Source organism: Entamoeba invadens (assembly GCF_000330505.1).
Source record: "Entamoeba invadens IP1 unplaced genomic scaffold scaff_1105074724328, whole genome shotgun sequence".
NCBI classification, from domain to species: domain Eukaryota; phylum Evosea; order Mastigamoebida; family Endamoebidae; genus Entamoeba; species Entamoeba invadens.
In genome coordinates this window covers 207,088-219,198 of record NW_004440100.1, presented here as the reverse complement: position 1 = coordinate 219,198, position 12,111 = coordinate 207,088, and the positions used below count along the sequence as shown (strand labels likewise).

Here is a 12,111-nt window from a genome sequence, read left to right as displayed (position 1 = left end):
GTGTATGACACAGTTTTGTTAACAATATCAAATGCGTTTGAGAAGTCAAGTCCTTCAATATCAATTAATATTCTGAGCAACTCAAGAGCACCAATGACGGGGTGAGTATCGTTCAACTGAATTGCAGTGTACTCTGGGAATTCGTCGAAGGGCTTTTTCATCTTCTTGAATCTTCTGACGATATCCATGATGGTAGCAGAGGAGAAGAAGTACTCCTGTTGCAATCGGAGTGCCTGTCCTTTCTCGTTGTCGTTCTTTGGATACAAAACTTTGCAGATTTGTTCTTGTTTCTGTTGTTCAGCCAACGCGTCCCAATACATATGAGAATTCTCATCACTATTGAACCCAGCAAAGTCAAATTCAGTTGTTGGTTGGGAGCTCCACAATCTCAAATTCAGTGTGTTGACGGTCTTATAACCCGGAACAGGAACATCAAATGCGATGGCGTTGACAGCTTCACTATTCATCCAGACATGTTTCAATTTGCCCTTAACATCTCTCACTACAATGACGTGCCCACCAAACTTGATTTCGTATTTGACATCCGCTCTCATGACTTCCCATGGGTTTCCAGCCTCAAGCCAATACTCCGGCATTTCAATTTGGTATCCGTCGACAATTTTTTGCTTGAACATACCATACTGATATCTAATACCATATCCCCAAGCTGGGTAATTCAACGTGGCAAGTGAATCCAAGTAACACGCAGCAAGTCTTCCAAGTCCACCAGATCCCAATGCGGCGTCATCTTCGTACTCATACAATTCTTCAATGGAAGAACCAAAGAACTTCAAAGCATCTTTATAATTGTCATCAAGTCCTAAGTTACTGATGGAATTGACTAATGAACGCCCAATCAAGTATTCAATGGACATGTAGTACACTCTCTTTGTCTGGACATCAGTGAAGTATTGCTGTGTGTCGTTCCAAAACTCAAGAACTCTGTCTCTCAGGGAATGAGCAGCTGCAGCGTAAATGGCATAAGGGCGGAAATCAACACGATTGCACGCCATGGTGTATTCAATGTGGTTTGTTATTTGGCGCTTTATGGTTTCGACGTCTGTCTGTCAGTACTCTTTTAAGGAATTGAAATTGGTTCTAACAAGGTAACAAACCCTTAGCCAAATAAAAGGAATAAGTATCCCACAATTTCTTGAATTTGTCGTCGTTGTAGTTAATTGGAACACCATCAGCTGAAGACCTTCCAGTCTTTAGCTTACTCATAGAAACAGTACGACGAATCGATGTGGACATCTTCTTTGCATTTTGAAGTTCACTCAATCTTATAATTGAAAAACCCTTGAAAAAAAAGTCAGAAAAAAATAACTTGTTCTTCTTCCTTAGTTTTGTTTTTTTCGATGATCAGTTACTTTGTTTAGCAATGAATGATAATAAAAATGTCATGGCATTTTAGATTGTTGGTTTTACTATTTTTTTACTATGATATATTATTTATATTTGTTTGATATAAATAAATTTACCATTAAAAAATAGTTTAATTTGTATTTCAAAAAAAATTAATAAGATATTTTGGTATAATATTTTATTATTATAAAAATTGTCTAATTTTTTCGGTTAAAAAAAAGAAAAAATAGTCGGTTGAGTGCAAAATAATTAGTAAAGAAAACTATTTTTCTTTTTTAATAAAATTAAAAATGAAAGAAAAGTGAACAGTTGATTTAAAATGTTTTTTTAAAATGTTATTTTAGTTTTACAAATAATATTATAACAATAAAATGATTTTACCATTTATAATAGTTTTTTGTTGGTAATAATATTATAATAAAAGTTGTTTTATATTTGACAACAACATTTTTTTATTTAATAAATAATAACTATAATATAGTTATATTCAAATTATTTATGATGAAAAAAAAAATAAATAAAACTAATCTATTTGACAAAACATTGAATTAAAGATAAATTATCTTTAATTCTATCTTAGATAATATTGTTTTAATTTGATTATAATATATTGTTAGTTTTTTTTAAAAGGTATAAATTAAAGAAGTCATAAAAGAGACTCGAAACAGTTATGTTAAAAGTGAATTAAAAAAGAAAAATATTTATCAACATGAAGTTGAGCAAAAAGTAATTCACAATCTGTTGAAATGTTATTCAGAGGACAAAACTGGGTATAAAATATCTTTCAGAAACAAAAAATTCAAAAGTTTAAATGTTTTTGGTTGCTGTTCTTTTATTTTTAGGAGTGAAATCCCGGTATGTTGTGTCTGGGCGATTAGATGCTGCATTTTATGCTTTCAAAGAAGATTTTTGCTACGAAGGAAGAACGTCTTTCTATATCTTTAGAATTAATGAAGATGATACTGTTGAGTTGCATGAAGGGCCAAATTGTGCAACAATGTTAATACACACACTTATTGAAACGGGAGTACAAGTCATGGAACATATTCCAAGATATGTTACTGGAATGGAAGGGTATTTCAAATCGCATAATTGTACTACTATCGATCAATCTCTTCCTGAAACTGTTTATTTCCCGAGAGGATGTCTTAAACATAAAGACAAGTACGTTAAATTTACTACAATACTCAATTTCCTCTTGAAGAGTTATTATCATACAGAAGACTGCTCAGGAACAGCTGATAAAACAGTCCAATTCTATTTTAACAGATGTTATACAGAACCAGGATCTGCAACTATAGAATACAGACCTTATAGACCCGATTAATTCATTCGTTTTTATTATTGATTTTCTTAAAAAAAGATTTTTTTATTTTCAAATGTTGATTAATTCGCTGTTTTTGTACTAAAAAACGTATTTGATTTATTTTTAAATAATTTTTAGCTGATTTTAAAAAAAACATGATATTTTGTTTGGAGCAAATTATGTCTTATTATTAAGTAAAGTATCAATAATTAATAATTATTTTAATAAAAATAATTTTATTAATACTCGAAATAAAAACTGGTCAATCAATTTGCCAAAAAAGAACCTCATGAATTTCAAAAGTTATTCATTTAACTATTATATCATTTTATCATTAACAAATTTATTATATTTAATAGTACATTTTATAATGAAATAAAATTGTGTTTAAAACTTGACAATATAATGAATGACATTACGAATTTTTAACATTAAAAAATGATGACAATTGTTATGTAAAAAACATTGGAATAACTTGAAACAATCAACAGAGGTTTCCATTGATAAAGATTTGTAAAAGAACAAAAAAAGCAAAGTATGTTGTTCTTTGTATCCCTTTTATTCTTAAGCGTATCTTCAAGATATTTACTCAATGGACTTGTAACAGATTCTTTTTCAGCTTTCAAAGAGAGTACTTGTTATGAAGGTACTACATCTTTTGTACGTTTTGAGATCGCAAAAGACAACCAAACAGTATCTCTATTTTGGGGAAATTCATGTGATATTATGGAGGATATTATGGATGTAACTGGTGGTGTCAACATAGTTGATTCCATTCCTTCGTACTTCGTTTCAGTTTTTAATTTTCCAAATTCAAACCTATGTTTCTCTTTTAGTAAATCAACTCCTGAAACAATTTACTTCCAAAGAGGTTGTATCAAGACAGATGATAATCAATACGTCAAATTCTCTTCTTTAGGAAAAATGATTTTTAAGAAGTTTTATAGCCAAGACAAGTGTAAAGGAGAAATTAGCAAAATCGAAGTTGTAAAAACAAACACTTGTATGCCTCGTAAAGATGGGACTTCTTTCAAGTACCACTTTAAGACTCAATTATTCTAAAAATGTTATACATTTTGTTATGGTTTTATCTAGTTTATCAATATAGTATTATTTATTATTCTTGTAGTTTCACTTTTAAACTAAAGAAAAGACATTTAACTACAATTAATAGGTAAAATAACCATATTTAAAAATGTCAAATCTAAGTTAATAAATGGAAAAATGATAAAATACTATGTTGGTATCGAAAAGAGAAAACTGCCTCAATGTAAATAATTTTAAATAATAAATTCTATTTTTACATAAAAATATAAAATATTAAATAAATATTATAATTCAAACTATACAATTAACAATCGGTCAAAAACAATTGTCTTTGCTGAAAACAGATGAACAAAAATGAATACCAACTGAATATAGTAAAATTAACCAATATTTTAACTAGTAATTATTAAAGAAAACAAATTAAGAAAAATTGTCTTTTCAAAACCCGAAATGGGAATTCTATTTTTTACCACCCTTGAACTATTTTTTAGAAATTATAACAAATGGTAAATTTAACTATTAAGCTACTAAAAATCAAGTCCATGGAACTTTTTATTGTTTGAAAGACGATATAGTAATTTATTATAAAAATAATTATAAATTATGGTATACCCACCTTTTTGACTTTTTGTTGGAATACAGTGAACTAAATAATTAAATGGACCAAACAAGAAAGGATGTCGCACGACCGGTACTCCGCATGGTGAGCCCACCAAAGACTTCAGCCAAGACACAACCCAAGGCGGCCAAGCTCTTTTTGCCCCACCAACCAATAGAACGCCACCAAGCACCAACAAAATCACTTGAACCAATGGTGCATCCATTTGCTGATAAAAGGATTCCAGAGTCAAATCTTGTGCTGCAAGGTGCACAACGACCAAAAGAGCGCCGTTCGAAGTCGAGAAGTATGCGGCTTGCGAGTATCCCCATATACACGATGTCAAAATTAGACAGAAAAGACAAGAAAAAGGTGAAGAAGATGGACGTGCCGATTAATTGGTCGAAGTCAGACATCGCGAAGCAGTCAATGATGTTTGTCTTAAAGACGAATCACCCTTCGTCCCTTACCGCCGCCAACAACAAAAAGCCAAGACCACCCCATTCTCTTAATATGAAGATGCTCTTGCACTTACCACCACAAACCAAGCAACAACAGCCAAAAGCGATGGAATGTGTCATGTGACTTGTTTTTTATTCTTCCTTTGTTTTATCTTCCCATTTTTAGACTCTTCTTGACTCAGTCAGAAAAACCACTTTTGGTACAACACTTTTTCCCATTTTTCAACCCCCAAATGTCCTCTCGTTCTGTCAGTTCTTGTCTTTTCCATTTTTGATAATTTGATTGAAAAATGAAAATCTTTATGCTCAAACTGTTGTTTGATGTTAATTCATATAGTTTGTTTATAGTAACAATTAATTATGCAATCTTGGTTTTAATAATCCATAAATAGATTTAATCAAATTGGTATGATATTGTTTATTATTTATTTAATTATAAATTATAGAATTTTTCACTTTTAACAAAACGAAAAACACTGTATCTACACTATAAATTAATTATAATTTAACTATACTGATTATGCTTGATAAAATTATAATATAACGATAAAAAAAAACTATACATAAAACAGAGAGATTACTCAATAACATCCACCACATCAGGGATGTTATTAATTGCGTCCACAACGTCGGGTAAGAATGAGTTGTCTACAACGAAAAGTTTCTTTGTGCCAGTTTTGACGTGCAAGAAATCCCTGTCTTCGAGTCTCTTCAATGCGTATTGGAGCATTACGTCATTCCAAGCAATGAGATGGTTAATCTTCGATTTCATTCCGCCAAGTCTGAGCATGAGATTTTGGATATTTCTTTCCTCCTCATTTAATTTCAACAAACAGTACAAAATCACAATCTCAAATTGAGAACATCCCGTGAGTGGATTACCGATTTTGTGGTCGAACAACTCCAAAACATCTCTATGACTCAATCTTGGATCTTCATTATTCTCCATTCGATCCAAAGCCCCTTGTATAATAGATAATACCATCCCTATCACTTTCCTAACATCTCCTCCAGCCATTGTAGCTTCTACTATCGTCTCGAGGAAATATTGATAGTCTTCTTTACTAAACACTAAGTCGATAACTTCTTTTCCAACCCGCGCAAGGATGATTTGTTTGAGCCTCTCCGGAGTGAAGCGCGGAAACGTCTTTGAGAGGTACTGAAAGCGCGATGACGTACTTGACCCTTGTCGGAAAGTGTCGCTGACGGCATTTGAAATCAAGATGATAAGGACGTGGCATTTCAAGTCGGAAAGAGAATTAAAGAAGGAGTATAAATTGTCTTTTTGCTCGTTGTCCAGAAAAGAATCAAACTCGTCGATGATTAAAATTGAGTTTTTGTAATATGAAAAACCAGTGGAAATACTTCTCTGTATTGAACTCGTTCTGAAATCAAATGATTTGTGTTGATCTTGATTAAATTGTTTTAGCAAATGTTTTTGAAGCGCGTCGAGGGTCTCTTCTTCCATCGCATTAAAATAAAACGGACGAATTTGCTCTTTGTATTTTGCTAGGAAGTGCTTGACTAACATGGTCTTGCCTGTGCCTGGTGTTCCCTTTGTATTATTCATGGATATTATATTATTATTTTTAATAATTTTACTATTAAAATATTATACAGTTGGTCATAAAACAAACATTGATAAAAATTACATGAGGAATGTTGGACGAGAAAAATGCCTCAAAATTATTTTCAAGAAAAAGGCTCTGCTGTTCCATCCCAACAATCTCACCGTCTGTCATTTTCTCGGCTTCTTTCCGTAATGACGCGACTCCATTCCGCAATAGCTGAGATTGGGCATCTTTATCCATTTTTCTATATTTTTATTAGTTTGCATATAGTTTTATTTTAATTTCACAATTAGTGAGAAATAGTAAATCATTTTATGTTTATAACAACAATAAGGTGGAAAGATAAAGATATATAAAGGCGGAAATTTGAAAAAAAACAAAAAGCAATAAAGGGGAAATCGATTAATAGAAGAACCCAAGGATCTTTCCACCAGTGTGTTTGGCTCTGGCTTCAGTGTTGTCCATAATACCCATAGAGGTGGTGTAGACGATAGCTCCGAAGTGACGAGATGGCAACAAGTTGGCTTCCCAGCTGTCGAACTCTTCGACGGCAACGTTGTATCTTGGGGAGATGACGGCGCACTTGTTGAGTCTTCCGTTCAAGTTGACGACGATTTTTCCAGATCTGTGATCGTCGACAATAGTGTAGTCGGTGATGTATTGGTGTTTCATCATGATGTTCAAAAATTCGCAAATCACCTTGGATGATGGTCTGATAAGGACCTGTCTCTTACCGGCTCTTTCAGCGTTAGTAATTGATTTAAGTGCATCAGCAAGAACGTTGACTCTGACCATCCTACACTATTTTTCCAGTTTGCTATTTGCAAGGGTTTCAAAACTGTATATTATTATTGATATGATTTGGTTTTTCCTTACTATTTCTTTTAATTGTTATAAATAGAACAGTAGAAATAGTTATAGTAAAATATATTACAAAATTCTTTCATATGGATAGTAAACTATATAGTATATGTTAATATTAAACAATAAACCCCATAATATAGAAAAAAGCATTAATACCAATCAAGTATCATTTTTCTTATTGTTGGATATAGAAATCCTAATTTAATTTATAAATTAAATAAAATCTAAGCCAGTGATGAAGATAAGATAGGGACATCTGAATTATGAAGATTTATCGGATTATCTGAGGCTTTTTTATTTGGTTTTTAAATAAGAAATCAAAATAAATCGTTTTTAAATAAACAATTAATTAAAGTATAACTTTATATTATTTATTCATTAATTAATAATTATTTTCTACTTTTTGGATATTTTTTGTAGTAAAAAATGTTAATTTTCTGTTATTTTGGATTTTTTATGAAATTTATCAAAAATCTCCAAGTTTAAAAAATCAAATTATCAAACTTGAAATTGAAATAATTGTTGTTGATGCAATTTTTTTTCATAACCAGATGTATTTTATTAATAATTTTACAATTCGAATAGTAATTTTTGAAATAAATAATTTTTGAAAAAACGATTTCTAAAAACTTCAATTTTTTTTTTAACTGAAATAGTTTAAATTTTAAATCTCTTAATTCCATCACTCAACAAATGGAAATCATATAGTAACGATAATTATACAAAAACTATATTTTTTCCCAAACCACACAATTTTCATTACTCAATTAGATTTTGAATCGTTCTTTTGAGCAAAAATAACATGAACTAGAAACGAACGTCTCAAACTTGAAATCAAATGGCTGAAGCGAAGATTGTGAAACATGCGAAGAATTTGATTGAGTTTCCATCTGAAGAAGTCAAGAAAGAGATAAAGAATTTAGTCTCCATAGATATCTCGATGAATAGAATTCAAGAATTGCCGTCACAAGTCAACTCCATTCCAAAATTGCAAAAATTGCGAGCGAATGACAACATGATTAAAACGTTACCGAATCAGATTAACATCCCGACTCTTAAGACTTTGGACTTGTCCAGTAACCATTTGAAGAAGTTCTCAAAGTCAATTAAACTGACTTCTTTGACTGAGTTGAATATGTCCATCAACCAAATCACAAAAATTTCAGATGAGTTTGGTACGATGCAAGCACTGAGGTACATCGATATGAGTATTAATCGTATTCTCGCTATCCCAAAGCACATGTCGAAACTCTCCAATCTCACTTTCATCGATGTCTCTAATAACTTATTGAGTAACTTCCCGACTCCATTGCTTGAGTTAACGGGATTGGTTGTCTTAAAAGTGAAGGACAACAAAATCGCGACGACGCCAAATGGGATGTCGAAGATGGCGTCTTTGCAGATCTTAGATATCTCAAACAATCGAATTGATAAGATCACTCCATCGTTATGTAAGTTGACTAAACTTTCTGTGTTAGATGTCTCTGCAAATCCAGTGAATGAAATTAACGATCAAATTTCTAGTTTAACAACTATTAAAGAAATCGACTTCTCGTATTCCCTTTTAAAGACATTGCCCAAGTCTTTCATGCTATTAACTGGTCTTAGAAAGTTAACTCTTCAACATACATCAGTGAAAGTCCCTCCAAGTGGTCTTCAGAAGTTTATTAAAGTGTCCGAACTCAATTTGTCCAATGGAGAACTTGAGAAGGTCACGGAGCTTCCGATCTCGGGCGATGTCGATTTGTCAAACAATCAAATCGTTGAAATTGATTTGCCGGAAATGGAGTACACCATTCATAGACTTAACTTGTCGAACAACAAATTGAAAGAGTTTCCAAATATTAAGAAACTCTCAGTGATTAAGACGTTGATTATTCCAAAGAATATGCTTGGAAGTGTCCCCGAGGAGATGTTCACAGGAACAAGTTTGACTGAATTGGATTTGTCTTCGAATTCATTCAACGCGTTCCCAATGGCTATCACGACGTGTACGAATTTGGTCTGTCTTAATATGTCGAACAATTATCTCGACTCATTGCCGGATATCTCATACAGCTGCTTTGCTAAGTTGGAAGAACTTCTTCTTGGTATTAACATCATAGATCGACTCCCAGACACTATGAGTGAGTTAACCAATTTGACTTCTTTACATCTTGAACACAATAAGTTGTCGAAGATCCCCGAGTCTCTCTTTTCTATGGGCAAATTGATCGAACTCTTCTTGAATTGTAACCAAATTCCAGAGCTGCCGGAGAAGTTCTCGTTACTTACAAATTTGGAGACATTGGAATTGTCGTGTAACTTCATTAAAGATGTCACGCCTATTACTAATTTGGTTGCAATCAAAGATCTCGACTTGTCGACGAATGAAATCTTCGACTGTCCGATCAAGATCTGTGCGATGACGTCACTGAGGACTTTGGACTTGTCGTATAACGGAGACTTCTCGTCGACGGAGAACTTCCCGATGTTCTTTGCGTCGACATTGACGCGACTGACGAATTTCCACTGCACTATCAATGACAAGGTGAAGCTCAATAAGTTCGCGTCGACACTGAAAACCCCCATCACCGGTCCCGTCCCGTTCAAAGCACAAAACCCGACCGAACACTTTTCACTTGGGAAACCCAATTCGATGCGATTTAATAACGTCGCTATTTCAAACGACACGTTCACCTTTGGGAGTGCGGAAATGTGTGGAAATCGAGATCAAATGGAAGACGCACTGATTCTGATTGAAAACTTCACGGCGGGCGGAGTCCATTTAATTGGGCTGTTTGATGGGCACGGAGGCGCGGAGTCGTCGAATTACGTTGCGTGCCACTTCGCGAGAATATTGAAGAAACATTTACTCACTGAAAATAACTTGGGAGTCGACGCCGCACTCATTGAGACGTTCAATGAGTTGACTGCAGACGTCAACAAGAAGGAGTTCAATGATGGTACAACGGCGTGTGTGTTGTTAGTGACGCCGAATGAATATTACACGGCTCACGTTGGTGATTCGCGCGCTATTGTTGTACGAAAACAAGACCATGAACAACTTACTGAAGACGATAAGGCAACGGCACCATCTGAAATTGAACGAATAGTTTCTGTTGGCGGATATGTGACTAAAGGAAGAGTGAATGGTGTCTTGGCTATTACAAGATCAATAGGAGATGTCAGATTCCAACCATTTGTATCATCGGAGCCTCATGTGAATCGATATGTCCGACGTAAAGATACGGACATGTGTATTGTGATGGGGTGCGATGGTGTCTGGGATGTGTTAACTAATGAAAAAGTTGCTGATATTTGCAGAAAGAAAGAAGGGACAAAGAGAATGTCAGAGATTGCGGGGTATATTAGAGATATGGCTTTCATTCTTGGCTCTGAAGATAACATCTCCTGTGTCGTCTGCCACTTCTAATTACTTTATTACATTTTTAGGTCTTCAAACTATTCAGTTATAGTACTTATTTTTACTAGATACAATAGTATAATTTAATTAATTGAATAAATTTCTTAATTTCTCAGTAGAATTTTGAATTGGAAACTTTTGTGAGGAAATTGGGGTAATTGGAACTGAAAATAGTCACATGAATTCCTCGTCGTTTTACTGTGGGGTGTTTGGGTTACTTCTTGTTGGAGTCCTCTTTCCAATGCGGGAGAACCTCAATGAATTCAGTCAAACTGTTCTGTTAATAGGATTATCGACTGTTGGCTCCTTTGCGGCATTTGAATTAACCCCACATATAGCGGAGAAGTGTATTCAAAAAGGGTTATATGGTCTTGATATAAATAAAGGGACGAGTGATAAAGTAGCTGAATCGAATGGATTAGTCACAGGATTAGTATTTATGTTTGTGACGATGATCTATTCTTTAGTACTTTCAAACCAGAATTATACTATTAGTTTATTAGTCATTGTCTTCACTTTTTTGATTGGAGTAATTGACGACTTTTTGGATATTCGATGGAGGTATAAACTGATATTATCGTTCTGTGCGTCGATATTAGTAGTTGTATTATATCCAGGAACTACTGTACTATTTGGATATAAATTGTCATGGTTCTATTTACTCTGTTTGGTCTGTCTTTCCGTCTTTTTTGCGAATTCTATTAATATGTATGCGGGGGTTAACGGCCTTGAATCGGGACAATGCTTAATCATTAGCGCTTTTGCCATGTTGCACAACGTCATCACTTTATTCGCAAACGTCTCAGAAAGTCAACATACTGCAGCACTCGCTTCTCTACAACTCTTGATCCCATTTTTTGCTATAACTTTAGTTCTGTTTTACTATAACAAATTCCCAAGTAAAGTCTTTGTTGGGGATTCGTTCACATATTTCTCGGGTGGAGTACTTGGTGTGGCTTCCATTATTGGCGGATATGACAGATTGATGTTATGTTTATTTATGCCAGAATTAATCAACTTTGTGATCTCCATTCCGCAATTGTTCGGTTTCATTTTCTGCCCAAGACATCGACTCCCAAAGTTTGTTGGTCAACGCGTGATAGACTTGTTATTTACAATTAAATTACTATTAATAAACTAAAATATAGATTGAATAAAGAAACGGGAAAACTCGAGTGCGTCAAAACACATTTCACGTTCCTCAATTTAGTTTTGTTCATCTTCGGGCCAAAAACAGAACACGAGCTTGTAAACCTCAATTTTGTCATTCACTCAATCTCTTGTGTGGTCGTCATGATTCTCGCCTACACCGTTTTTTCGCCTTTACTCATCGACAATTTTTAAAAACTATATTTTATAGATTTAATTTACTTTTTTAATCCTTCAATTTTTCTGCTATTTTTCAAAATCTTTAAAATAGCAGAACGAGATGGATAAGCTCGTTAGTTTGGAGATTTACTTGCAGTGAAGAACATGAGAAGGAAATCTTTCAA

The 12,111-nt window shown here is 33.6% G+C and overlaps 7 protein-coding genes across 7 annotated transcripts; 4 read left to right on the top strand and 3 right to left on the bottom strand.

Annotated features, from left to right (window-relative positions):
- EIN_318820 (glycogen phosphorylase, putative) lies at positions 1 to 1,254 on the bottom strand (the record flags this gene model as incomplete). Its single annotated transcript, XM_004253736.1, has 2 exons — positions 1 to 1,060; positions 1,116 to 1,254. Coding segments are annotated over 2 exons (1,199 nt in total), but the record flags the coding sequence as incomplete, so codon positions are not given.
- A 922-nt stretch (positions 1,255 to 2,176) lies between these two features.
- On the top strand, positions 2,177 to 2,692 carry EIN_318810 (hypothetical protein; the record flags this gene model as incomplete). The annotated part of the gene is made up of 1 exon (XM_004253735.1): positions 2,177 to 2,692. The coding sequence occupies one exon, from the start codon at positions 2,177 to 2,179 to the stop codon at positions 2,690 to 2,692; it is 516 nt and encodes a 171-aa protein (XP_004253783.1).
- A 1,684-nt stretch (positions 2,693 to 4,376) lies between these two features.
- EIN_318800 (hypothetical protein) lies at positions 4,377 to 4,901 on the top strand (the record flags this gene model as incomplete). Its single annotated transcript, XM_004253734.1, has 1 exon — positions 4,377 to 4,901. The coding sequence occupies one exon, from the start codon at positions 4,377 to 4,379 to the stop codon at positions 4,899 to 4,901; it is 525 nt and encodes a 174-aa protein (XP_004253782.1).
- A 453-nt stretch (positions 4,902 to 5,354) lies between these two features.
- Positions 5,355 to 6,588, bottom strand: EIN_318790 (hypothetical protein; the record flags this gene model as incomplete). The annotated part of the gene is made up of 2 exons (XM_004253733.1): positions 5,355 to 6,332; positions 6,415 to 6,588. The coding sequence occupies 2 exons, from the start codon at positions 6,586 to 6,588 to the stop codon at positions 5,355 to 5,357; spliced, it is 1,152 nt and encodes a 383-aa protein (XP_004253781.1).
- Positions 6,589 to 6,750: 162 nt separating this feature from the next.
- Positions 6,751 to 7,143, bottom strand: EIN_318780 (40S ribosomal protein S15A, putative; the record flags this gene model as incomplete). Its single annotated transcript, XM_004253732.1, has 1 exon — positions 6,751 to 7,143. One exon carries the CDS (start codon positions 7,141 to 7,143, stop codon positions 6,751 to 6,753), a length of 393 nt encoding a protein of 130 aa, XP_004253780.1.
- A 907-nt stretch (positions 7,144 to 8,050) lies between these two features.
- Positions 8,051 to 10,627, top strand: EIN_318770 (leucine-rich repeat containing protein, putative; the record flags this gene model as incomplete). The annotated part of the gene is made up of 1 exon (XM_004253731.1): positions 8,051 to 10,627. The coding sequence occupies one exon, from the start codon at positions 8,051 to 8,053 to the stop codon at positions 10,625 to 10,627; it is 2,577 nt and encodes an 858-aa protein (XP_004253779.1).
- A 169-nt stretch (positions 10,628 to 10,796) lies between these two features.
- On the top strand, positions 10,797 to 11,962 carry EIN_318760 (glucosaminephosphotransferase, putative; the record flags this gene model as incomplete). The annotated part of the gene is made up of 2 exons (XM_004253730.1): positions 10,797 to 11,698; positions 11,767 to 11,962. The coding sequence occupies 2 exons, from the start codon at positions 10,797 to 10,799 to the stop codon at positions 11,960 to 11,962; spliced, it is 1,098 nt and encodes a 365-aa protein (XP_004253778.1).
- Positions 11,963 to 12,111: the final 149 nt, after the last annotated feature.